This window comes from Esox lucius, chromosome 6 (genome assembly GCF_011004845.1).
Source record: "Esox lucius isolate fEsoLuc1 chromosome 6, fEsoLuc1.pri, whole genome shotgun sequence".
NCBI classification, from domain to species: Eukaryota; Metazoa; Chordata; class Actinopteri; order Esociformes; family Esocidae; genus Esox; species Esox lucius.
Window position 1 is genome coordinate 9,657,794 of NC_047574.1, and position 25,371 is coordinate 9,683,164.

A 25,371-nucleotide genomic window follows, 5' to 3' on the forward strand; every position below is an offset into this window, starting at 1 on the left:
ATAGAACAGACCGGTTGGCTGGCACGCTTCCTTGCTAGTTGATATGAAAATATCCACACGCCCCTCTCCTAGCTGTGCAGTCCCAGTCCCTGACAGGGGGGAGGGAGGTGGTTTATTTTAGCTGGATGGCATCGTGGCTATTGTGTTTTCTTTTTTTGTGCAGGAATTTGGAGATATGGATGCACTGCACCTTATCACTTTTGTTTGGTCTCCTAAACATTGGGATCCATGGATGCTCAAGTGGTCAGAGTGCACCTTTAAAAGAGCTTCAGTTGGAATGAGAGAGAGCACCTTCAATTTGTTTCCTGTTTGTTTGCATCATACAAGCCTGAGCCTTTTCGTTATTATCACTCCTTCTGTGGCTTCCCTATTTTGTTTGCTTTTTTTAGGCACATCCATGGTGTGTGTTCTTAGGGCACATTTGCCGTATTTGTTCCATGTAAACATTCTGTGGATACCCTTCAGAACCCATTATAATTCCCATCTGCTTTTCTTTGGTGGTTGTCAGAACGAAAAGCTTAGGCACAGATGTAGTGTTTGAGGGTTGCCTGAGGGTAGGGAGAGGCAGTTCTGTTTGCTGCTCTGTTGGTAAGGACCATGGTCTTGTAGTGGATGCCAGCTTAAACTGGAAGCCAATGGAGTGTGTGCAGGAGTGGTATGACGTAACATGTTTTGGGAAGGTCGGACACAATGATGAGCTGCAAATTGATGGTTGCAGTCCCTTGATAGCACGAGCTGGGAGCCCCACTTCCAGTGAATTGCAGTCGTCCAGATGTGAGATGCTGATGATAAGCTTTAGGCAGGCCAAAATCCAAGCAGTGATGCCTGCCAAAATTGTTGACATCAGTATAGCAGTGATTACAGAGAACATGTCAGGATATAATGTAGCCTAGCAACTTGGTGAATGGAGATAACATGAGAAAGGCTAGAATCTCTATATCAAAACATGCGCAGTTCCTTTCCAAATCATCTGGTAAGAGAAGCCTATCTGGTAGGACGCAATCCAAGAGTGTGCAGAACCAGATATGCCCAGTCCTAAAGTTGAGAGGGGCATCTCACGCTTCATCGTGTGGCAGCGGGTAGATCTAAGAGGACAAGAACTGAAAAGGCGTCGTCTTGAGCAGTGCAAAAAGCCTATCTAAGACAAGAGAATGCTCTTGGTTGAGGGACCACTCTTAAAGCTTGACTGAGGATTGAAGAGGTAGAACAGAGTTGGTGAGAGACTACACACTCAAGTGGTTTGGAAAGGAAATTCAGAAGGTCTGTATGTTTTGTTGTTGGAAACCCAATGATTGTGATAGAACATGCAGGTTGGCTGGTCAGCTTCCTTGCTAGGTGATATGAAAATATCCACCCCCCCCTCTCCTTGTTGTGCAGTCCCAGTCCTTCACAGGGGGGAGGGAGGTGGTTTATTTTAGATGGACCGGGACAGCTGTGACAGGAATAAGCAATGGGGACCACTCAAGGGTTCAGATTCCACTTTCCCTGGCTGGACAGGACATACAGGACGGGCAGGAAAGTGCCTGTAAGCCCTGTTTATACATGCTTTCTAACATGTAGCCTTTGTCCTGATCTTGTCTACGTTATAAGAGTTGTTGATCAGGGGCTTTTTAACAATACGATCGTTTCACTGAGATCAACAGGAATTGTTGTGAGACTTGCTGACTAGCTAATGAGAAATGCTGAACCCCTCACCCCAAAGTGACTGTTCCAGTCAGACATGACCCACCCACCCACCCACCCACAACCCATGCCTGTACCCTCTCATCCCCTAAATCCACCCACTCACTCTTCCTGGAACCATACGTTTCCCTTAATAACTCTATTTTGATGGACACTTGGTATATTCATGAGGAGAACCCGTCCACGGCCAGACTTATGCCTTATGGGAATAAACCAAGAGATCTGAAATTGTAAATACAGAGTAAAAAACCCTGTAATTTTTAAAAATATATATATTCTAATAAAATACACAAGAAAATTCTAAGTGTTCCCCTAAATGTACAAGACAATAGTAAACATGTTGTTCCCTACAAATCCCTTGGGCAAATATTGTCTTTTTTCAGTGCCGGTTCTCTAAGGTAACAAGGCATCATTCACCCAGGTCTTGAGAAAAAAAAGACAGTGGCATCTGAGATATTGCATGTGGTGTATGGATACACTAACAGAATTGACGGAGACAGATACATAGCCCACTCCCTGATTTAATCGCGGGGGCAATTAACTGAAATACAAGCCTTGCTTTCCTTAGTAAAGCAAAGTGGATCTGTGTTATATTTACAGGATGCAGTCACATATTTGAAGTCATGGATGATATTCACTAATCCTGTATTCCTGTGATTACATGACAGCTGGTGTTCTGTCTCTTGTCTGTCATGCCTTTATTTTGACAATCCCTTTATGATTTGGCAGATTTTTCTTTATACCTGTGGTTTAAAGTACTTGACTTTGACTCCAAAAAATCTTCCATTTCGTTTTAAAATACGTGAAAGGGATGTTCAGTTTGTCCAAACAAGGTTTGTTGTGGCTTTATTAGACTCTATTATACACTGGATGTGCGTGATTGGTTAAAATTGCTTAGTCAGTTTCAGTTTTATGCAACAATGACTCAATGGTTTGTCTGTTTTATCCAGAAACATTGCAGTGATTAGTTAAAGATTCAAGCCTTGGCATTATTTGCAGTGACAATGATTTAGGTAATAATTATGTGGTTGGAGAATCCTGGAGGGACATTTGCTTGTTTTAATCGACCATCAATCACATCTGAACTTCAAGCTTTCCATTTTGTTTAGCTTGGTCCTTCATTCCACGCTCACACACAGAGAACATTTTCTGATGTAACATACAGTGTCTGGAAAAACAACTAAAAGCACGGAATGTTATTTCTTTGATGAACACGAGACATGACTGCATTGTACCCATTCCACCAGTGTGCTAATGGAAAGTGATTGAAGCACACACCAGGGGTCAGGACTTATACCTTCTACGACAGCTGCCCCCTGAACTTTTGGATTTTTTGTATTCTTTACGACGAAAGAGTAAGTGTAAATACAATCCTGCCCCACGTTTCGGCTGCTCTGAGCCCAGCTGCCTATGATGGTGTGATCGTTATTGTTATCGGTGCCTGTCAGGCTAGATGCCGTCTGCCAGCTATTTGTGGGTTTTGTGTGTCTAAAAATGGACGCCAGCACTGCTCTGCTCTTATCACATTGTAATACATATTGGGACTTCATATGCACTTCAGAGGTGGTTAGTTGGGTCCTCTGTACTGGAAGGTGTCGTCCAATAGACCCGAGATTCTCCTTTACCTGGACATAAGCAATTCCTAGATGTGAAGAGGAGTGAAACTTTAGCAGACAGCTCAAGCGAGAGCACGTGGAAGGTAAGATGTGACTCTGAAAAACCCATATTGGGGCTTTACTCAGTATAGAGTGGAGAAAGTAGGAACTAAGGGATTTTTTTAGATTAACAATGTGGTTTGTGGTGTTTGTGCTGCCAATTACCTTAATTGTTGAAAAAGTTCCCCACCATGCAATTGAATTTGCCTTGCAATTTGTCTCATTCAGCGCTCTCCTGGTTTGTAATGTTTGTCTCATACAGCGGACTCCTGGTTTATAGTTTTTGTCTCATACAGCACTCTCCTGATTTGTAGTTTTGTGCTGCCAATGGCATGTTTACACACATTTCCCACCATGCGATTGAATTTGCTCTTCCATTTGTGACACACACCACGCTGTTTTGTTTGGGGAAGATATAAAGTCAATTTCAATCAAATCTGCAGTGCAAATTGAAGTATTTACACTGTAATTATTTTTCCATGGTCAAATAAACCCACAGACTGTTCTGTTGTATATTGCAGAAAACCCTAGCCTAGTAGTAAGAGAGTAACCAGCTCACAGGTGTTCTGACTTATCAAAATGATTGCGGCACAGGATGAATATTGTAAATAAAGACATTGCATGAACATTGCTATTGCAAGTTTGAATTAGTGAAAATGTCCCCCTTTAAATAATAATAATCCATAGTTGTAAACTGAAACATCTGTTGTGCTAACTATTAGCTAATTGCTTCTCAGCTGACACTTAGTGACATCAAAAACAAGACTGGCCTTTACTAATGATTTATGCAATGAGGCAGTAGAGAGCAAAGGACATGGAGAAACCACAATAAGGAGATCATCTTATAAGCACAATGAGCTGCTTTAATCACGCAAATGTGCAAACAGGAGTACACTGAAAGACCACAGGTTTCTAACTGCTGCTCCACTAACCACTGTTGAATTACATTTCCATTACTGAGCAGACACTCTTATCCAGTCTTCTAATATTCTTTATTAGAAAACATTTATGTAGATCAGATATCAAGTCTAGTCATAAAAAAAACCAAAACAACAACAGCCTGTACGCAATACAAATAAAATGTAATTGTTATGGTATATTTTAAATGATTATGAGAGGGCATGCGCCCCCCTGAAGTTCAGAGGTCTCAAACCGGTTCCACGGAGGGCTGAGTGTCTGCAGGTTTTCGCTCTCACCTTGTACTTAATTGACTAATTAGGTCACTAATTGGTACATTTCTACCCCCACCTGGTTGTTTAGGTCTGAACTGGCAACCAATTTAAAGGAAAACCCAAAATCCTGCAGACACATGGCCCTCCGTGGAACCGTTTTGAGACCTCTGCTGTAGTTACGATACAATTTTGTGATAATGTCACATGGAGGCGGTACGCGTGCGCGGGGGAGAACGGAGGACGTTTAATAAAATGGCTAAAACAAAACTGAAACTAAATCACCAGACAGACGACAAAGCAACGTTACCACATGGGCAGGACCAAAGACAGACCAACGAGGAACACTAGGAAAGGAGCAACTTAAACCAGGCCGGTGATTAGGGACACAGGCGGGAGCAGTGACAAGAAAAGGGTGTCCGTGATCCAAATGTTGGTGCAATGGGATAAGTAGATAAACTTTGATTTCATCCAGTATAAAAGTTAAATCATGTTGGTGCAACCCTGCCATCCTTAGGCTGCAAAAAAAACATTGATAACAGTAATGAGTTAGAGTTCATTTGAAAAAGTAGCAAGTTCATGAGACATTTGTTCAAAAATTACTGAACATAAACAAATCATATTTTAATAGTTTAAACTGGTTTAGCTAATCCAGGGTTAAAATGAAGATGTGCAACACGTCTCTGATAAATTATAAACCAGTTTAAACCTAGATTTACTAACCCTAGATTAAGTCTAAACCAGGATTATTTTAATTCATGTTGATGCAACCAAAACAAAACAAAATATCCACCTCACTCTGAGAAAAATACTTAAACATTGTAAAAAAAAAAAATCCATTGCTAAACCAATCCATTCCCTCAATTTTTTATCCATTGCCTCTCATTTTAAGTTCATTCATTCCCTTGGACTCTTTCCCTTGGATTTATATCCATTCCGTCAAATGTTTTATTAATTCCCTCAAGTTCCTTCATATCAATTCCTTCATATATTTTTTATTAATTCACTTTTTTTTTATATTTTCCCTTATTTTTTGGGAGATTCACTCATTATTATTATTCATCTGTTCTCAACTGCATTCAAGTACATGCCCTTAGCAGATCAGAGTTAATTACATTCTACTTCAGCCTTGGTTTAGAATGCATGCATAGTGTCTTCAGTTGTTTGAGTATAATCGTGTCATAACCTCATTCATTTAAATATTTTTACTCCTTTTCAGAACCATGCCTAATCTAATTTACAATGGTTTGCCTCCATGTGGACTGGTGAAGCCTCTAGGTGTAAGACGTTTTTTCCCCGTGGCAATACATTCCCAATTGGCTGGTTATATATTTGCAGCCTATGTGTTGTTCTACTTAGCAAATAACCAAATTCTAATGGCAATGATCAACCGCCATTTCAGGTTACAATATTCTCAAACTTTTACCACCAAATAAATATCTGTCGATAACGGCTATGCAAATCTCCCCCCCCCCCCCGCAATTAGGCTATCATAATCACTGATCAAAGCTCTATCTGAGTTAATTTTAGAGACTTTTGCGGTTTTTTTACATTCCCCTTCATATGCTAGGAAATCTGACAGTACAAAGCATTTCCACTTTGCCCTGAAGGATGCTATGAACTGTGGAGTTTTATTAAGGTAAGATGATGTGGAAGGTCATCTTAAAAAAAAAAACATTTGTAAAGCCAATTAGTTGGTCAGGGAGTCCAAACAACATGGTAACATGATAGTGTTAATTTTGGCCTGTAAGCATGAGAGATCGGATTTTATTACAGGAATTTTACTTTTCACAAAACTGACTATCACGACCAAACCACACGTTCTATAAGCTGAAATCTACTTACGGATTCTTAGAAACACTGAGGTGTTGGAATGTATTCTCTGTGATGCATTCGCTTCAGAAGAGCAATTTGATGGTAAGCATGTCCTGTCGTTTTTTAATGAAGAGATTAAATCATTGAATATCGTAACGTGGTGAAATATGGATCCACAGAAGTCCTTTTTTGTGATTCGCTCTCAGATATAGGAAAGACAGTTGTGCAACACTCCAGTAAAACATGATGCAACCAATTGCTTAGGTTTTGAGTATTTTTTATTATTTATGATTATTTACAAGTGTGGTTTTGACTCCAAAAGAAAATCACATTTATTCTCCATAATTTCCAAGAGGTTCATCATTAACAGGTACATTGATGTGTCCCATAATTTCATGCTCTAGGCAGGTGGACGCTTCTTATTTAACCAGGCATATATGATTCAAAATGACTATGACTCCATTGATAAACTCCATTGATAAACAAAACTGACAGCTATTTGCTTTGTTGGGTGTCTGTTCACAAAAATATAGCTACTTGCTATGCTAAGGTTAGTAAGTAAAATATTCTTCCAGAAAATCTAAGATCATGAATACATAATTCCTGCCTATATAGAGCAGGGGTGAGCGTGTATCATTGCACCTTACATGTAATTCTATTTACAGTTGTGCTCAACAGTTTATCCTAGGAGAATTGGTAATATATGTACCATTTGTAATGAAAACATGAGTGAGCAGGCAAAACATGTCTTTTATTTCTTATGGAATTCACTTTCAACTTTTGGTCATAACAGAACGGCACAATCATAAAACAAAACATGGCAACAAAGAAACATGGTCGTCTTGCATGAGCCCCACATTTGAGATCTCCCCAGAGTGGCTTGATGATATGAAGGTCTGGAGACTGTGATGGCCACTCCAGAACCATCATCTTTTTCTGCTGTAACCACTGGAGGGACAACTTGGTCTTGTGCTTAGGGTCATTGTCGTGCTGGAAAGTCCAAGAGTGTCCCCAATGCAGCTTTCGTGCAGAAGAATGCAAATTCTGTGCCAGTATTTTCTGATAACATGCTGTATTCATCGTGCCATCAATTTTCACAAGATTCCCCGTGCCTTTAGAGCTCACACACCCCCAAAACATCAGTGAGCCACCACTATGCTTCACAGTGGGGATGGTATTCTGTTCACTCTAGGCCTTATTGACCCCTCTCCAAACATAGCGCTTACGGTTATGACCATAAAGCTCTATTTTGGTCTCGTCACTCCAAATTACAGCGTGCCAGAGACTGTGAGGCGTGTCAAGGTGTTGTCGGGCATATTGTAACCAAGCTTTTTTGTGGCGTTGGCGCAGTAAAGGCTTCTTTCTTGCAGCTCGACCGTGCTGCTCATTTTTGTTCAAGTATCATCGTGTTGTGCTCCTTGAAACAACCACACTGTCTTTTTCCAGAGCAGCCTGTATGTCTCCTGAGGTTACCTGTGGGTTTTTCTTTGTATCCCGAACAATTCTGATGGCAGTTTTGGCTGAAATTGGTCTACCTGACCTTGGCTTGGTATCAACAGATCCCTGAATTTTCCACTTCTTAATAAGTGATTGAACAGTACAGACTGGTATTTGCAAGGCTTTGGATATCTTTTTATATCCTTTTCTATCTTTATAAAGTTCCATTATCTTGTTACGCAGGTTTTTTTGATAGTTATTTTCTGCTCCCAATGGTTCAGTATCTAGCCTGCTCAGTGCATCCACATGAGAGCTAACAAACAAATTTACTATTTATACACAGACACTAATTGCAATTTTAAAAGCCACAGGTGTGGGGAATTCACCTTTAATTGCCATTTATGCATGTGTGTGTCACCTTGTGTGTCTGTAACAAGGCCAAACATTCAAGGGTATGTAAACTTTTGATTAGGGCCATTTGGGGGATTTCTGTTATTGTCATGATTTAAAAAGGAGCCAAACAACTGTGTTAATAAATGGCTTCATATGATCACTATCCTTAAATAAAAATCAGTCATATTTTCAAAATCATTGCCAAAATTTCACAATTTCTGCCAGGGTATGCAAACCTATAAGCACAACTGTATTTAATAACTTGCTTTAAATGGTATTGATTGGATTACCAAGTTTACTGTGAAGAAACTGATATGAAGCATGGCAGAATAACTCAAACAAAAATAAAAGATTGTTTGTCACTCAAATTAAATAATATAAAACAATATATTGGGCTTTAGCAATTTTGTATAACATATCATAACTTTTTTTTAAATGTTGAAGTAATATGCAATGCTTCAGTGTGGGGACACTCTATGGCCTGGTTCTACCTTGGTCTCCCTCAGGATGAAAGCTGCTAACTTACACAGACAGTCTAAAAATGAATTTTATGAACTAGGCTACAATAAAAGGTGACCTTCAAAGGCATAGTTACAGAATAATTGTTTAAAAGAGGAACAGCAGAATGTGGAATAACATTCACAAAAATTTAACATGTTAAGTTACATTTGTCAAACTTATTTTGAGGTTGTTTGATATACGGTGAAGGAAATCTTTGTTTAGACCATCAAAAGACTGTGTACTAGTATTTCTTAAGAATTATTCATTTGATTTTGAAAGTAACACGATCTTGTTGAATAAATTACCTTTGCTCTGGTTTTGTCTTTTATAAATCAATTAAAATGTTTAGTAATTCACTAAATACAGTCACAAGCATTATATTACAAAGGATATGGGTTGAATGGGTAAAATGTCAAGAATGAGTTGCAAAACTTTTTTTTATGTGTATGTGTTTCTGTGTGTGGGGTCTCTCTCAAACCCCCCAGTACTGTAGGTCTTTCCACCTATAAATCTAATGTTTTGTCCCTGTATGACTGTATCTATAATTTATACCAACAGGGTGGTCTGTTGCTAGGAATGATTTATTGACGTTTCTGGTTGGTGTTTGATTTGGGTCAGGGGTAAGGCCAAGAATTCTCAGAAGAAATACCTGTGAGATTGCCAGCCCAGAGATGACACACTGCAGGGCCTGGGGTGAGACTTCCTTCCCCATTGGTGGGGAAATATGATCGGGAGGACTGTTTGACCTCTGCCAATACTCTCAGCAACCAAACCTTCAAAAGAACCCCCAAAAGGCAAGCAAGAAAGGCCTGCCTTAACCTTTTAAACTACTTGTTTACCTTCTGTTGTCTGAAACAGGGGCTAACATGCACTAACAAACTGTTAAAATAAAAATATCCACAGGATCAAGCATACCTTACACAGTGTGCTATTTGGCTGAGACTATTGTTTACGAATTTGCCGGGGAGGTTATTTAAAGATCAACCAGTAGGGGGTTTTCTTTCCTTCTCCTGTAAACACAATCACTGAAACCTTAGATTGAGCTTTGTGGAATAATGAAAAAACTGTAAACACTTTATTTTGTCACAGTGAAAATACCAAGAACAGAAAACGCGTCTCCAATCTTCTCCCTTTCCTGACATATTTGCCAAGACATGAAGAAATAGCCGCCCTGTGGGCTTATTGCGCGTCTATGTCTGAGATTTGCTGCACCACTTCTTGGAAGGAAATTCTTCATTTATTTACCATGAAGATTTTATGTTCTATTCTTTTATGTTGTCATCCACTCAGGTGTTTCGAAACAACACTGTTACCCACAAGATTCACTTGTAATCCCGCAAAATCAGATTTATTAGCATTAAACCTAGATGTTGTTTATCACAGTCAATTGGGCTTGAATATCATTTAGCTTTCTAACATGGTTCATTAAAAAAAATCGAGCACTTCAGCAACAGGCATTCTGATATCAGCTTTCCTCTAATTATCCCTGAAAATCTCATTCCACTGCAGGCTAAAATGTTCAAACTTCATTTGGCCTATGTTGGAGGTGATCTGAGAAAATAATATCCACATGGGAGTGTTTGGCCTTAGGCCAAAAAATATATGCTACCAGTACTTTGCTTTTGGCCTTTAATCCCCACTCCCTACTGGTCAAAGGATAAACAGGATGAACAAACAGTAAAGGTATATTTAAACACAGCTTTACAAAATACTTCCTCTTTTCTAAGGCTATGTGGTCAGACTGATCATCCATGGGTAACCATGGCAACTGTTGGATGTTTCGGGAAACAGGGATTTGTGAACCGAGACACATTCTCAATATTTACCGTTATTCTCTTTGGAGACATTTATTTTAGTTGGTGCTGAATTAATCAAACCCATTCAAAAATAATCCATTATCTACTTTAGGCTAAATGCATATTAAAGAAGAGTTTGCCAAATGTATACAAGGATATCATTACCAAGGGCAAGACATTACATTTGGGTGCACTTCTCTTTTATCAGAGGGTTAAAGATGTTATGCTCACCCTGTGAAGCGCTTTGAGTACCTAGAAAAGCGCTATAGAAGTTCCAGTTGTTATTATTATTATTATTATTAGCTCCATATTTTCTTGGATAACATCCAGCAACATCCAATGGTAGACACCATTAAGTATTGTGTTAAACTGACCAACATTTCTTATTAAGTTTACTTCCACCACACATAGCATCTATGAACTGTATGGCTTTTGCCACTGGCTATTTTAACAACGTATTAGCCAGTAATAGGCTTGCTATCTACTAAGCAATTGCTACTAAGCAATTGCTCGCGAGACTGTTGATTAACTTTACACTGCCAAAGCTATTTCATTACATGGCACAACAACATTTGTTTTTCTTTCATTCATGAATTGTATCAATTCATTAATTGATACAATAACTTTCAATATAGGTGATGATAACTGACTTTTTCGTCATGTGAAAAGTTGAGAGAATCATGGAAACCCTTCCTCTTTTACTGCACACAAGGGGTTGTGATCTATATTACCCCAAAAAGCATGCACGGATGCATACTTCATAATTTCAACAGAAATACTTGCAATATAACCGTAAACAGTTAGGCTTACTATGCTGAAGGTTGGACTTAGCAAAGTTTTTGTCTGTTTTGAACAAATCCTAATGCATAATTTGTTTTGACTGCGGCGAGGTTCAAACACCGGTCCCCTGCGTGACAGTCCACATCTCTTACCACTACTCTATTTAACAAGGGGTAGTCATTCAGTCAGGCTGTCACTCATTCACTCAGTAAGAGACATTCGCTATTCTTGGCCGGCTCCACTTACGGGGTCCGTCAAAAATAAATTCCTCACAAACCCCCATAACTGGATGAAGATGTTTACCAATCAGCTTTCCTCTTATCTCCAAGGAAGCAAATTCCTTTTTAAACACCTTAATACATAGCATGAATTACTCAGAGGATCAATGAGATTTGTCCCACCCGCATCACTTTACTGGGATAACAGTTATTTCATGGTGCCCACTAATCCCCTTTTAAATTGGATTTAATTGTCCTGCTGGGAGTAAATCACACTGGCTCTAGATGGACCTTGGTGCATTAGTGTAACATGAGAGGGGAGTTATGGCCTGTCATTATATATGCACTATACATTGTGTCAGACTGGTTTTCAATTTTACAAACGACTTGTACACAGTTGACATGCCGAACTGGAAACCCACTATATGCACTTCATTGAATACTGGTGCTTTTTATTGTTGCTGAAATAAAACACTTGTAGTTCAACGTTTTGGAGCCATAGGGAAAGGATCAAAAATCATGCATAGCCCTTATATTAGAGGTTCACAGAAAGAACTGAATTAACAGTTCAGAGTTTGTGCCAAGTCTATATTTCTTCCTCTCAAGTTAGCTGTGGTCTCATGGCAAACTGATGACATCACTTCTCAATGAAGATAAGACAGCATAAAATAAACAAGGCTATTTTTGTCTGGCAACATTAAATGGATGACAAACCTGAGCCGCCCATCTGCATTTGAAATCACTGTGAGTGCAGCTGTTGGCTAAACAAGAGAAGTCTCCAGTGCTGCCTGTTCACCCCACTTCAGAAGGCCAGATCTGAAATCAGGTCTCCAGGATGTCGTGCCAGTTTGGCCAGCTATGAGAGTTGTTACCATCAAGTAGTCCTAAATGCTTGCAAGGGTGTTCTGGATGAAGATTGTGTATTGACATAAACAAGGCTTGCCTGTTCAGCTCCCGGGGCTTTTGCCTTTCCCCCAGCTAATTTCTAAACGCAAACACCTGGGATGAATCCATAAATGTAGCTTTGTTGATTCTGTTTTAACTCTATCCCAGTTGATTCTGTTTTAACTCTATCCCAGCATCTTTAAAACTTTTTGACATGGAGAAGTTATGGAGCGTTTTCCATGGCTGTGAGTGTTAGTTTTCTACAGTCATATTGCAATGCAGTAACTTATTTAATAGGACAACGGGGAAGACCGTTCCAAACCACTCTTATAATAACAAACCCACAGAAGTTTTATAAATGTTTTCTTGTTTATGTAAAACCCCATTTCAATAGTTTGGACACGGTAAAATGGAAATATATTAAATAGAAAATAGTACAAAGACAACATATCAAATGTTGAAACTGAAAAAGGTTATTGTTCCCTAAAAGATATATGACCACTTTAAATTTGATGCCAGCAACACGTTTCAAAAAAGCCGTGAGAGAGGCAACAAAAGAATGGAAAAGTAATGTAATACAAAAAAGAACCTGGTGGAACATCTCACAACTAATTAGGTTAATTGGCAACAGGTCAGTAACATGATTGGATATAAAAAGAGCATTCCAGAGAGGATGAGTCATTCAGAGGTAAAGATGGGGAGGGGTTCACCACTTTGTGAAAGACTGCGAAGGCAAATAGTGCAACAATTTAAGAATAACATTTCTCAATGTAATATTGCAAAGACTTTGAAAATCTCATCATCTGCGGTACATAATATCATTGAAAGGTTCAGAGAATCCAGACAAATGTCTGTATGCAAGGGACCAGGCTGAAAATCAATAATGGATGATCCTGATCTTCGGGCCCTTAAAAACAGACACGATTCTGTTGTGGAACGCTTCCGAAAACCATTGTCTGTGAACCCAGTTTGTCGCTACATCCAGAAATGCAAGTTAAAACTCTACCATGTAAAGAAGAAACAAGATATAAACAAGATCCAGAAACGCTCCCATGATCTCTGGGCCCGAGCTCATTTAAGATGGACTGAGGCAAAGTGGAAAACTGTCCTGTGGTCTGAAGAATCAAAATTAAAAATTATTTTTAGGAGTCATGTACGCTGTGTACTCTGGGCTAAAAAGGAAAGTGACCATCTGGCTCAGTTCACAGTTCAAAAGCCAACATCTGTGATGGTATGGTGGTGCATTAATGCACATGGCATGGGTGACTTGCACATCTCTGAAGACACCATTAATGCTGGACAATATATACAGGTTTTGGATGAACATATGCTGCCATCGAGACAACGTCTTTTTCAGGGAAGGCCTTGCTAATTTCAGTAAGACAATGTCAAACCACATTCTGCACGTATTACAACAGCATGGCTCCATAGTAAAAGTCTGGGTGCTAAACTGCCCTGCCTGCAGTCCAGACCTGTCACCCACTGAAAACATTTGGCACATTATGAAACTAAAAATACAACAAAGGAGATCCCAAACTGTTAAGCAGCTAAAATCCTATAACAAGCAAGAATGGAATCACACCCTTTTCAAAACTACAGCAATTGTTCTCCTCAGTTCCCAAATGTTTACAGGATAGTGTTAAAAAATATGTTGCTGCAATCAAATTCTAAATGCATTTTTCCAAAAAAAATTATAGGGATTAAATGATTTGCACATCATTGCATTCTGTTAGGTTTTCTTTGCATTTTACGCAGCATTCCAACTTTTTTGAAAACGGGAATGCAGTTAGATAATAGAAAAACTATTTTTATTTCTAAAGGGTTGAGGGATAATTTACTTCAATACTCACATTTCTTGCAAAGTCAGCCAACAATCGTTAACATCCTGTTACAATCTGAACAGGACAAGCCTATTTTCTTCTTCCTGCGTGGGCCTATGATCTGAATGAAGCTTCTGTCCTGACAAATTCCTTTTGAATTACTACATTACAATATTTGGTAAAACACACTACATTATTCTGTTGGGCAGCTTTGGACTTATTGCATGCAGCTCTCGCCAGATAACTCAAACAAACAGAAGGTAAACCGTATTTCAAGAGTTATTGCTTACATTGTTACTTTTAATCCAATTAACTTCATTCACATTCTTTCTGTAAGTATAACTAATCAGTGCATGTGTACTACAACTTTTCAACAGTGTATAATCAGTCTAGGTGCACTTCAAACTCATATTATACAATTTGAATTGTTCTTAAATGTGATCTTGTGTAACAGACAACAAATGTTCTTTTCTCCATTACAGGTCTCAGAAAAAGAAGGGTCACCCAAGCTTCTGTGTAAGACATTTGTGCCAGTGCTGAAGACATTGCCAATTAAAATCAAGATAATTTAGGGTGAGAGAACTGGACTACTTAGAAACAAAATGAGGTATTGTGCTTGCACTGTCATCTGCTACTTTGTTATTTTCTCTCAACACGTCTCACACATATAAGAGCTAATCACAACACATATAGGATTTTGCTTGCTCTTCAAATACTTAATCAGTTGCTCACTCTGTTGTTGAATCAATTTAGTCCAATCAAAAAAGCCTGTGGGATCTGTAGGGCAGACAAAAGACTGCAATCGGACGTAGACAAATTGCACCAGGCTTGTATCACATGGAGTTTCAGTGTGAAAGGTATCCTACTGTAGTGTACTGTCCTTTGACAGGTGAACGCAGAGGAAATTGTGATTTAAGATGGTAGGAGCCTGTTGTTGCCATAGATACAAATGCATTGAATTCAAACACTCCAGGCTTTTTTATTTTATTTGGTAGTGGCTGACAAATCCACACGCCTACCTCCTGGAGTGTTCCTAATCTGCTGGACAGTACTGCAGGACACATTTTCCTTCTTTTTGATAATGTTCCAGACTGTTCTTGGTCATCCTGTTGGTGTGTTTCTGAGCCTGCTGGTATGTGCCTTTAGTCCTCATGTTGCCACACCAGTAGCAGATTCCAAAGGCAAACGCAAAGCCTAGAATCAAGACTAGACATTGACCGCTCTTTTATGCCGGAACAAACTGTTATGGAACAGACCTAATGAAACAGAATCCATTTTCAAACCTATTTTCATATGACTTTCAATGCGATAAAATAGCTGGACTATGTACAAAAGTGTTGTCATTTCAAAATAAAACCAAATAAGCTACATGTAATTGTATGTAAGACAGAACACAATGTGTATTAATGTAGACGGTCCCAAATCCACACCCTGTCCACTACCTTCCAGAAGTCATTTCCTATAATCATAAACGACACCACACACGAAACGTATCATGAGGTCACATATAATAAGACACAGTTAAACTCCTAGTCAGTCAGTGGGACACGCGAAAACGGCAAGTGAACAGTTCATGTGGGACACCCAAGGAACTTAGCACACCCAGGAGAGGGACACGTCAGATGCCGTGCTGGCTAAGTGTATACGGGAAGCTATCCACAGGGACTAGCCACGCTGAAGTTCATGTCACGGTTGCTCAGGTTACAGTTACCCGTCCGAGTGGCACATCAACGTCTCCTGATCCTCTGTTAGAATTTAGGAGTTCCCAAGCAGAAGGCGACTAACGACACCATGTCAGGCGAAGGGCTTTACAAGGCCGAGGTGATCTATATCAAGGACGCTGAAAAAGGTGGAGCAGGGGACGCGGTCCAACAGGAGGCATTTACTCTGGTAAGAGCATGGGCGGGCTTACTGTTAATTCTAATAGTACTACCACAATGTGTTAATAACAGCACGGCACAACACAACAACAACATAAAGCGGATGTGATTCATTTTGTATACTTTGCACCTTCCCTGCAAGCGGATGAATGCTACTTTTAAATGTAGCTATAGAAGTGGGGGTAAGAAAGTTTTATAATAGCTGTTGTTAAGGCTAACAGCTCAACTCCCATGTCTGACCATTATATTGTATGTACAGTAATAATGTAAATGTCATATAAATGGCAGGTCAGAAGTTTTCTTTTTGACCTTCTCTGCCATTATTTATAGGCTGTGTGACCTTTGTATGTACCTTTTAAATGAAAGAACATACAGCACATTCTGATATTCCATGTGTAAATTGTATTGGAAGTCAAAGAAACTGGATAAATCATGCTGTGGGTCTAATACAGATTCTTCATGGAATTCATTATTTGGACCTTTCCATTATCTGCTGTTGACTATGAACATGTTCAGTATTGGCTAGATAAAATAAGAATGGCTTAATGGTAATGTTTTAACCCTGAAGTTTAAGATGTGCAGTGTCTTGGAATACACAGTATGTATGGAATAGTGTATGGAATATACAATATGTTTTATACAGTTACTCTTATCTAAATATATTTTGCCTGAAGCGACTCAAATTATTATAGTTAATTATCTACAATGGTTAAGTATTTCAAAAGTAAAAAAAAATTACATCTAAAAATATAACAGTATCTTCCTAATTTCCAGAGTTCAAATATTCATGTGTCAAATTTAATAAAACATTTACATCCTTCTCACATGTTGATTTTCTTCTCAGTTGAAATATCCTGCTGATCACCCAACCCCACCCCAGACCCCTGCCCCTGTCAATACAGAAAATACAGCCCACCATTTTGTTTCCAGGCCCACTACTATGGAAACAAATGTCAACAAACACCAGAGCATTTCTCGGCAGCACTGTCACAACGCCCCTGTGGGTGGCGAGGTCAGCTCGGGTCTGCTTTTTAATAGAGTGTCCGAGTCAGATGAGAGACTAAGCCCCGCAAGCTTCACAGACCCCGCCACACCTGATTCTTGGAGGAGTCAGAGTCAGGAGTCTGTCCTCTCCGGGAGCTGGGACAAAGACAGGAGCTGGTCTGCGCTGCGCACCTCGCCCCCGACCTCCCCTCTATCCTTCAGCCGTGCGCTGTCCCCGTGCTCCTCCGTGAGATCTGGCATGTTCACGCCCTCGTTTGTGCGAGTCAAGAGGCAAACCCTGGAACCTGCCTCCAGTTTAGTCCACATGCCGCCGACCTGCTCCTCGCCGCCTGGTGAAAGCCCCTCCTCGTCCCCCTGCCCCCTGTCGCCACGCTCCCGACACAGGCTGCCTCCCACGCGGCTCTCCCTGCTGACAGCTATCCTTCGTAAGGGCCGCCTGCCAGTCCTGTCACCTGCTCTGACTCTACAGCGGCCCTACTCCCCCTGCTGGCCCGTCCACAGCGGGACGTCCTGTAATGCCTGCTTTGCTGCCTCCAGAGTGACCCCCATTCCAGTGGAGGGGTCGGCCCCCAGAGCCCCTTCCTCAGCCTCTGTACACAGCGCCGCTCCGGGCCACAGTCACAAGGATGGACGCGGGGCAGAGTCCCTGGGGTTCATCGCCGCTCCGCGATCCCTGGCGTCTAAGGATTGTTCCACCTCGTGGGGAAAGATTGGCCCTCATAGCCCGCCGTTATTACATCTGAGTGAACGGAAATCGAACGATGGACTGGTGTCAGAGAGGGCCACCTCCCCGTCTTGTCAAAGAACTTTGTCTTCACCAATCCCGCCGTTATTACATCTGAGTGAACGGAAATCGAACGATGGACTGGTGTCAGAGAGGGCCACCTCCCCGTCTTGTCAAAGACCTTTGTCTTCACCAATCCCGCCGTTGCCTCTGCCGTTCCCTAAGGATACCCTGAGAACGGTGGACTATGCCAAAGTTCCCCTCCCCAAAGTTTTAAGTCCACCGATATATTTGTCGCAATCAAGGCTCTGGTACATGTCTCCTGACCCGCTCAGCAGTTCAATAAACGCAAGACCTGGCACTTTGTCCCCTGAACCTAAACCAGTTAAAAACCAGGGGACCTTGGTGCCTCAAGATTCAAATCATCCCCAGAAATCATCATCATCTAGGCTTCTAAACGAGTCTCCTGAATCAGTCAACGCCTCAGACTCAACACTGGACTCCACATCTTTTAAACCTAAACCAATCAACAAAAACTTTGTTCAAGCTTTGAATTCTCATTTGCACTCGAAGCTCAGCTCTCTGTCTTCTGCAGACAACAAGGCCCCGGTTTCCTCCGGACCCAAAGCTTCCTCCATGGGGATGTCTCACAACTGGGGGACCCCCATGGGGACCCTTACCCACTGTGCGTCCTTAAACCCCCCAGTTTCAAGTCCACTTCCCTGCTCATCTCTTTCCAAGCTGCATGTTATGGATGTTAAACCTAGCTCCTTGTCCACCTGTGCCTCAGAAGGCCATCTTCCAGGCCCATCCCAGTTGTTAAGTGTCCCTGTTACCTCAATACAAAGGCACACAGACGCAACAAGCCCAGCCCCGTTACAGAACGGCGTGAAAACTCCTCCCAGCTGGGGGCAGCACCTCAGCGTCCCCCAAGCTTACAAATCTTTCCGCCTCCCTCCCAACCGTTACACGGCCCCTGGATGTACCTCACCTGAGCCCAACACTCCCCCCTGTACTCCCGACCGCCTCTCCCTCTCCCCGTCTCCGGCGCCTCCGGCGCGTGACCTTACTCCGTCTCCCTCTCTCTCCGTACGCTCCACACCCTCTCCATGCCTTTGGAGGGAGACGTCAGACTCAATCGATAAAAGAAGAAAGGTAGTTACTTTGCGTGCTGACAAACTGTTCAGTTGCATGATGTCCTATTGCATGTCTCCTGCATGCTTTGTGTGAATAAGGACCAAGAAAACCTTTAATAACCCATGACAAACAAGACCTTTTTTGGCGATGATTGACTATCTGGCAAGATGCCGCTCTGCTCGAAAGATTTTTTCCTCACTATATTGTCCTTATTGAGAGAAAATTTACATCTTTATTGTCCTTGTTCTCGACTGCAGTATTTACATTTAAGAGTACAACCAAAGGTTTCCAGTAGATGCTGCAGTATTCATGTGCATAATGACTACAGAAGTGATTCATGACTTTGATGAATGTAACTAATTAGAACATTTCTATCATGGGAAATAGGCTATGAATAAGATATTGTTTGTTTATTATTTTTTGTGTCCTTCCTCATCTTTCTCAATTCTAGCCCCACAAGATCAAGTTAAGCTACAAAACATTTGCTGCAATTCCCACAAACAACCTTCTGTTGGTCCAGCAGGTTAGTACTGTCTACAGACATTTCTGCTCTAATCCTGTTATACTGTATACATCTCACTGCTTACTGTCAACTAGGCAGAAACAACAACCTACCAATCCAAGACAGACCCTACTACATTTGTTTCTCACGCTCGCAATGTAATTCATCCGCTTTTTCCGCCCTCGTATTTCTCTGCCCCGAGCAGTTTTTACAAAAAAACAAAAACAAACTGAAAGTCTCCAATGCTATGCTAATACAAGCTCCCTCATATACGCTTGTAATTTGATATAGCTATAATAGGGTAACACATTTAGCAAATCTTGAAGATTGTTCTCATTTGGTGCAGAGCACTTGACAAAGCAATATAACCTTCATTTGAAGAAAGATTTTAACACAGTAAGTAATATGTGAGTTCATTCCCTACCCCCATTTTAACAAGAACAACACCTCAGTAGGGAACACTGGCCGACATCAGCATTACGTGTTGTAGGGGCTCATTTGGTGTCTCCATTCAGCCCTACATTGCTTTCACAGGCCATTGACGATGAAGTGGACAAAGACAGAGATTCGCAGGACACAATGGACAGGTGTATCAAAGCGGACACACATGAAGAGGTACAGTACAATACAGCCGGGCCTCTTACTCCTAACACACTGTTTGCTCATACTGTGCCATTATATAATAAAAAAATATACTGTTCATGACGCTCTTCAAAGGCTAAATTGATTTGCCTTTTAGAACACTGAGCATCTGACCTTAAAAAAACTCCAGTGCTTTAAATGAAGTGACCTAAACGGTTAGTGCCGTATCCACCAGGTTCACCTGAAACCGAGTATTTGGTCAGTTCTGAAGCCCTTATATTCCAATTCAAGTGGTCCTCCAAAACCATACCTTTCATTAACATAGGTCGATGTTCCCTTTCGTGACAAATCTTGTTTAGAATATTTCAGAGTTACTTTGGCCCTGTCCGTTTGCAGCAGGAATGCAGGACTGACAGCTTGTTCTCTCCATAGATGTGTTCTCCAGCCGAGTTGCGGCAGCAGTCTGCAGAACTGTACTCTGTCATAGACGAAGTGTTGGAGGACCCCATTTCAGTGGTGAGTCGTTGGCCGTGAGTCAGTTGAATTGCACATACCGGAACTAAAAAGGGACGTGTTCAATTATTATGTTTTTCTTTTCACATTGATTCTGCTACCTCACAGCGCCGCACATCCCCTGCCCTTGGATATTCGAGGGAAACATTGGACAAAGGCGGATCAAGGGTATGTTAAAGCACTCACAATCACTCTCACCAATGAAAAGGAATGTGATTATGTATATCCAACCGACAAGGTTGTATGTGTATTAGCTGGTCGCTAACATATCCTGAATATATATGTATATATTCGCTGAATATATCCTCTTTCAATTGATTATGCAAGGTGGATGTGACACTAGTTGGATTAAAAAGCTAATTACGGAGAACAAGCAGTGTGCATGTTGTGACATTTTACTCCCAATTACCCCTGTAATTTACTTTACCGTGAATAATCTTTTCAAATGGCCTTCATTATTTGTGTTTCTTGGTTTACCTTTCTCCACATGCAGTGGTACACATCATTACCAAAACATTTGGGCCGCGAAACTAAATATGTGAGTACTTGTTTTGTCCTCTTTGAAAGATGAACTGGTTTGGTGGTAGTTTAACACAATTGAAATCTTGATTAGGTTTTCACAGAGATGTTCGGATGTAGTGAAGTACTTTTTCAAATATTTTCAGTTCAGAAAATTATATTTTTCAGAAGGATAACTTCAGTGTAGCCTCATCCTTTATTTGAGTTGGAAGGACCTTGATGAACTATGTGTTCACTGCAGCTTCCCAAATACTTTTCACAAAATAAAGACAATCATTGTTACTATGCAACTGGAAACCAATTATACTCCCTAATGGGGAAAAAACACATCTCAGATGCTGCAAAAAGACAAATCTGTTAGCCACATTGGAAAAGAAGGTCTTAGATGATTAATTACTGTCGGCAATTCAATAATTGCACAACTCCTTCAGAAAAAAATTATAAAATCGATTACATATCTAAACAAAGACTGTCCTCATGACTATTGGTGACACCCCGCGTGTGAAAAACAGTTGGAAAGATAAGATAGTGACAAACTATCAACAACAATCAACAGCAATAACAACCTTTTGTTGGTACACAGATGCACATAGTAGGGAGCCTGATTGAGAAGTGAATTTGTAAGTGAACTAACTGGAGACCTGGCTTTTACTACACCATCACACCCGGGAGGTTCTAGCCTTCTGTGTATCAATGCCTCTTATTGTCTAAAGCCTGGATCATTACTGTGCAACATTTTTATTCCCATTATAATAAAACAATTACCTACTGCTGTAAATCGGCATACCGACAAACGTAGTTTGAATGGGGAATGGGACTGCATACTAAACATCAGCATTCAAAGCAGAACCGTGAATGTTGCAAAGCGTTTCATTGGCATGCAACACAACCTTATTTAAAAGGTTTGTCGATCTCTTGAAATGTTTCCAGCAGTTTCCAGAAACCTGAGCAGTCAGTGTGATCTAAGGGAAAAGAAGACTATTTGAAGCCAAAGGAAGACTAGTTTCCTGTGCAGAAATATGGCACCTGCAGGAATAGTAAAAACTGAAATTGACTAAACATTAATTACATTATATTTTGATAAAACATTTTTACAGGCATCTTTCAATCAACAACCATATTCTGCTGTTGAGAGAAAACTGACAGATCCATACAAGGTATTTACTCAATTGCAAATCTTTCAATGCTGTTCACGTTCTTTAGTGGTCATACGCATGAGATACACAAAGTGATCCACACAGTTCCAATCTGACGTTCAGTTTGCTCACTGTTGTCGGTGTGCGCAGCCAGACTGGTCCGGTGTTCAACTATCTGAGGGTTTGCCGATAGAAACTGTCCGGGGCTTCTTGGCGCGTGCCCCTGTCCTTTGACTCAGTACCATCTGACTGATGGTGGGCACATGAACCTTGCATGGTTGGGGTGAGGAACATCCCTAATTGGTCCAGCATTGTTTTGGATAGATGTCCTGGATGGTTGGAACCATTGCTCCGATGATTCATTGGGCTCTGGTGATTGAGCACCCAGGCGGGCCTTCCGGTAGTGTGTGGAGTAATTCCCATACCGGGCTGTAATGTAGCTGGGCCGCCTGCTCTCGATGGTGCAGAAATAGTTGTTAGAGGAGATCTAATGGGGCGTGCCATATTTCTTTAGTTGCCTCAGGGGAGGAGCTGCTGTTGTGTCTTCGTAACATCACTAGCAGGACAAATGGTCCATGAAGTTCTCGGCTGTGTGGCCACAGAGGAATTCAAATGTCTGACTATCTGTATGATTTACGTTTGGACGTGTTCCCTCCTGTCTTTCAACAATCAGCTCCTTTGTTCTGCTGACGCTGAGGGAGACCACAACAATGCCAGTTTGCATACCTCCCCCCCTGTATCACAGACTCCTTGGTGCTGGTTAGAAGGCCTACACCCGTGGCGTAGGCCTTGCAGTCATGGAGGATCAAGGGCTAATATACCGGCCCTACAATTTGGAAAGATGCGGTTGCTTATGACATTGAACACCCAGGGAGAAAGTGTCTTGCTCAAGGACAGAATTACAGTTTTATTTATGTTTAATTACAGGCTCTAGGATTCAATGTAGCAAACTTTTGATTACTGGTCATTTATTTTAACCACAAGGCCACCTGCCACCCTTCTCTACTAAGTATTCACTTATTACACATCTAGTGCATCTGAGCCTTATATTGGCTGGTGCCCTATTCCGGCGGTACCCACATGGTGACGCCAAGTTTTCACATTTACCACAGGATCAAACACAATACGTAACCTGACTTCATTCATATTCAGGAATCTAAATGCCCAATTGCTCATTGATTCGTACACATTCAGTTAATATTCTCTGAATAATGAGGCTCGGGTCCCATGAAGTCCCAAACATCAATGCTTGTGCTGTTGATTTGTAACCATACAAATACAGTTCACAAACACTGTGAAAACCCTGAGAAAGCAGTCAATACAGGGCTCCAATACACTATACGCATTTTTATAATAAGTCCTTTCAGTACACATCCTGACATACTAGAATGTGTTGTGCAGCATATGAATCCCATTCCCACTCTCCTTCTGGCCAATGATGGGTTCACAAACCTCTCTGACCTAGAAATCCATCCAAAATGATACAAACCACCTAAGGTTTAAAGTGGGTGAAATGCCTCTTTCAGTTCTGATCAAAAATGTATTTGATTTTAACTATTAACCCAAGTAGAATCCTGACTGCCTTTTTTTTTTTCATGAAAGCAATTGGATCAACCCTTATATGAATACAGTACATCTGAAATGGGAATGCACAATAAATAGAAGGTTAGATGCAGTATACTCCTGTTTTACTCATTGTTAATTATGTCCTTTCTGAATTTGAATTATTTTATCCAGCAACAATAGAAGCAGCAATAGAATACAATATACAGCTCTGGAAAAAATTAAGACACTACTGCACCTTTTACTGGTATGCAAACAGAAGGGTTAAAATGCAAACTGCAAATTCTGTTCCTCACACAAAACCTTCCTTTTCAACTTTTTTGGAAAGGAAAGAAAAAGGTGCAGTGGTCTGTACATACACACCTGAAATTGTTCAACATTTTCGTGATATCCTTTTGGCTTTCAGGCACTGCTTTCAAAACTATTAGCTGAAATTGTACAAAACTCGGTGGAATCAATTTAAAATTGGATTTTTAATACAAATATTACAGACCAAGCCTGGGGTAATTCGACCAGCCCATATTATCCCAAGATTACCAGAGGAAGATGAAAAAGAATTCAATTCAAACCCCTTCACGAAATATCTGGATGAGCTGACTGTCAATGACCAGAACAAGGTAGGGATATAGTTTTATGGGGAATTATCCTGTCTGATTCATTCATGCAAATTAACCAGCACTTACACATGCTGTATCTTAATTAGATTTTCCTCTTGTTGCAGGTATTTTCATAGACTCTAAAAAGTAAAAAAAAATATTAGTAATTTCCACTTTAAATGTTAGACATGATAATATATATTTTTTTACATTGTTTATTATTATTCACATAACAATTCACATTTTCTTTTCCTGCAATATTTTTTTCCAGCTATGTAAAAGTGTCTCAAATTAGGATATATTAAATGTATTCCTCAGCTTTTCCAAGTGGATTTAACATATTATTTGTCATTCAATGAATTAGTTATTGGCGAAGGTCAGAGAAGAAAAGAAGACCTTAGAAATAATACACATGAAACATTAAAAGTTAACAAAAGACAACAGACAACAGAGGTGGTGGTAGTAGAAATATTTTAACTACTGTATAAAAAGCTGCATTTTCAGATGTTCTTTGAGTATTTGTAGAGACTCTATCCTAGCCTCCAAGGAAAACCGCTTCCACCACTGAGGTGCCAGGACAGTAAAGAGTTTTGACAAGCTATTTGGCATGGAGGTGGCATCTAATTGGAGTTTTGGAAATTTGATTCTGCTTCTGCAATTCCCCAACTGTTTTGCCTGGAGAGGTTTTCCCTTTCATGAATCATCCTCCTTATTGTGGGCAGAGACAAATTAACTTTTGTCTAAGCAGGATAATCACTACTCCATTTGTTTTAAGCTTCCAAGCAAGATAATCACAACTCCAGTTGTTTTAAGCTTCCAAGCAAGATAATCACAACTCCAGTTGTTTTAAGCTTCCAAGCAAGATAATCACAACTCCAGTTGTTTAAAGCTTCCAAGCAAGATAATCACAACTCCAGTTGATTTAAGCTTCCAAACAAGATAATTACAACTCCAGTTGATTTAAGCTTCCAAACAAGATAATTACAACTCCAGTTGATTTAAGCTTCCAAGCAGAATAATCACATATCCAGATGATTTAGGCTTCTTAATTCTTGCCCTAAT

The 25,371-nt window shown here is 40.4% G+C and overlaps 1 protein-coding gene and 1 long non-coding RNA gene across 11 annotated transcripts in view; one reads left to right on the forward strand and one right to left on the reverse strand.

Moving 5' to 3' along the window:
• Window positions 1-3,234: 3,234 nt before the first annotated feature.
• Window positions 3,235-3,961, reverse strand: LOC109615881. The gene is made up of 3 exons (XR_002196892.1): window positions 3,898-3,961; window positions 3,504-3,733; window positions 3,235-3,325 (listed from the first exon to the last, which is right to left on the reverse strand). It is a non-coding gene; the product is annotated as an uncharacterized LOC109615881 (long non-coding RNA).
• mlip (muscular LMNA-interacting protein) overlaps window positions 3,248-25,371 on the forward strand; it is a 31,630-nt gene continuing 9,506 nt past the window's right edge. Inside the window, exons 1-12 of one of the 10 annotated variants that reach the window (XM_020047643.3) lie at window positions 3,248-3,382; window positions 14,635-14,759; window positions 15,905-16,042; window positions 16,877-17,774; window positions 17,874-18,916; window positions 19,350-19,421; window positions 19,935-20,015; window positions 20,415-20,498; window positions 20,604-20,663; window positions 20,989-21,033; window positions 22,112-22,171; window positions 24,205-24,330. In XM_020047643.3, coding sequence (XP_019903202.2) covers window positions 15,944-16,042; window positions 16,877-17,774; window positions 17,874-18,916; window positions 19,350-19,421; window positions 19,935-20,015; window positions 20,415-20,498; window positions 20,604-20,663; window positions 20,989-21,033; window positions 22,112-22,171; window positions 24,205-24,330 — 2,568 coding nt within the window. In that variant the 5' untranslated portion in view covers window positions 3,248-3,382; window positions 14,635-14,759; window positions 15,905-15,943. Of the gene's footprint in view, window positions 3,383-14,634; window positions 14,760-15,904; window positions 16,043-16,876; window positions 18,917-19,347; window positions 19,422-19,934; window positions 20,016-20,414; window positions 20,499-20,603; window positions 20,664-20,988; window positions 21,034-22,111; window positions 22,172-24,204; window positions 24,331-25,371 lie in introns of all 10 variants that reach the window. The other 9 variants (XM_020047642.3, XM_034292794.1, XM_020047639.3 and 6 more) reach the window with 9 other exon arrangements.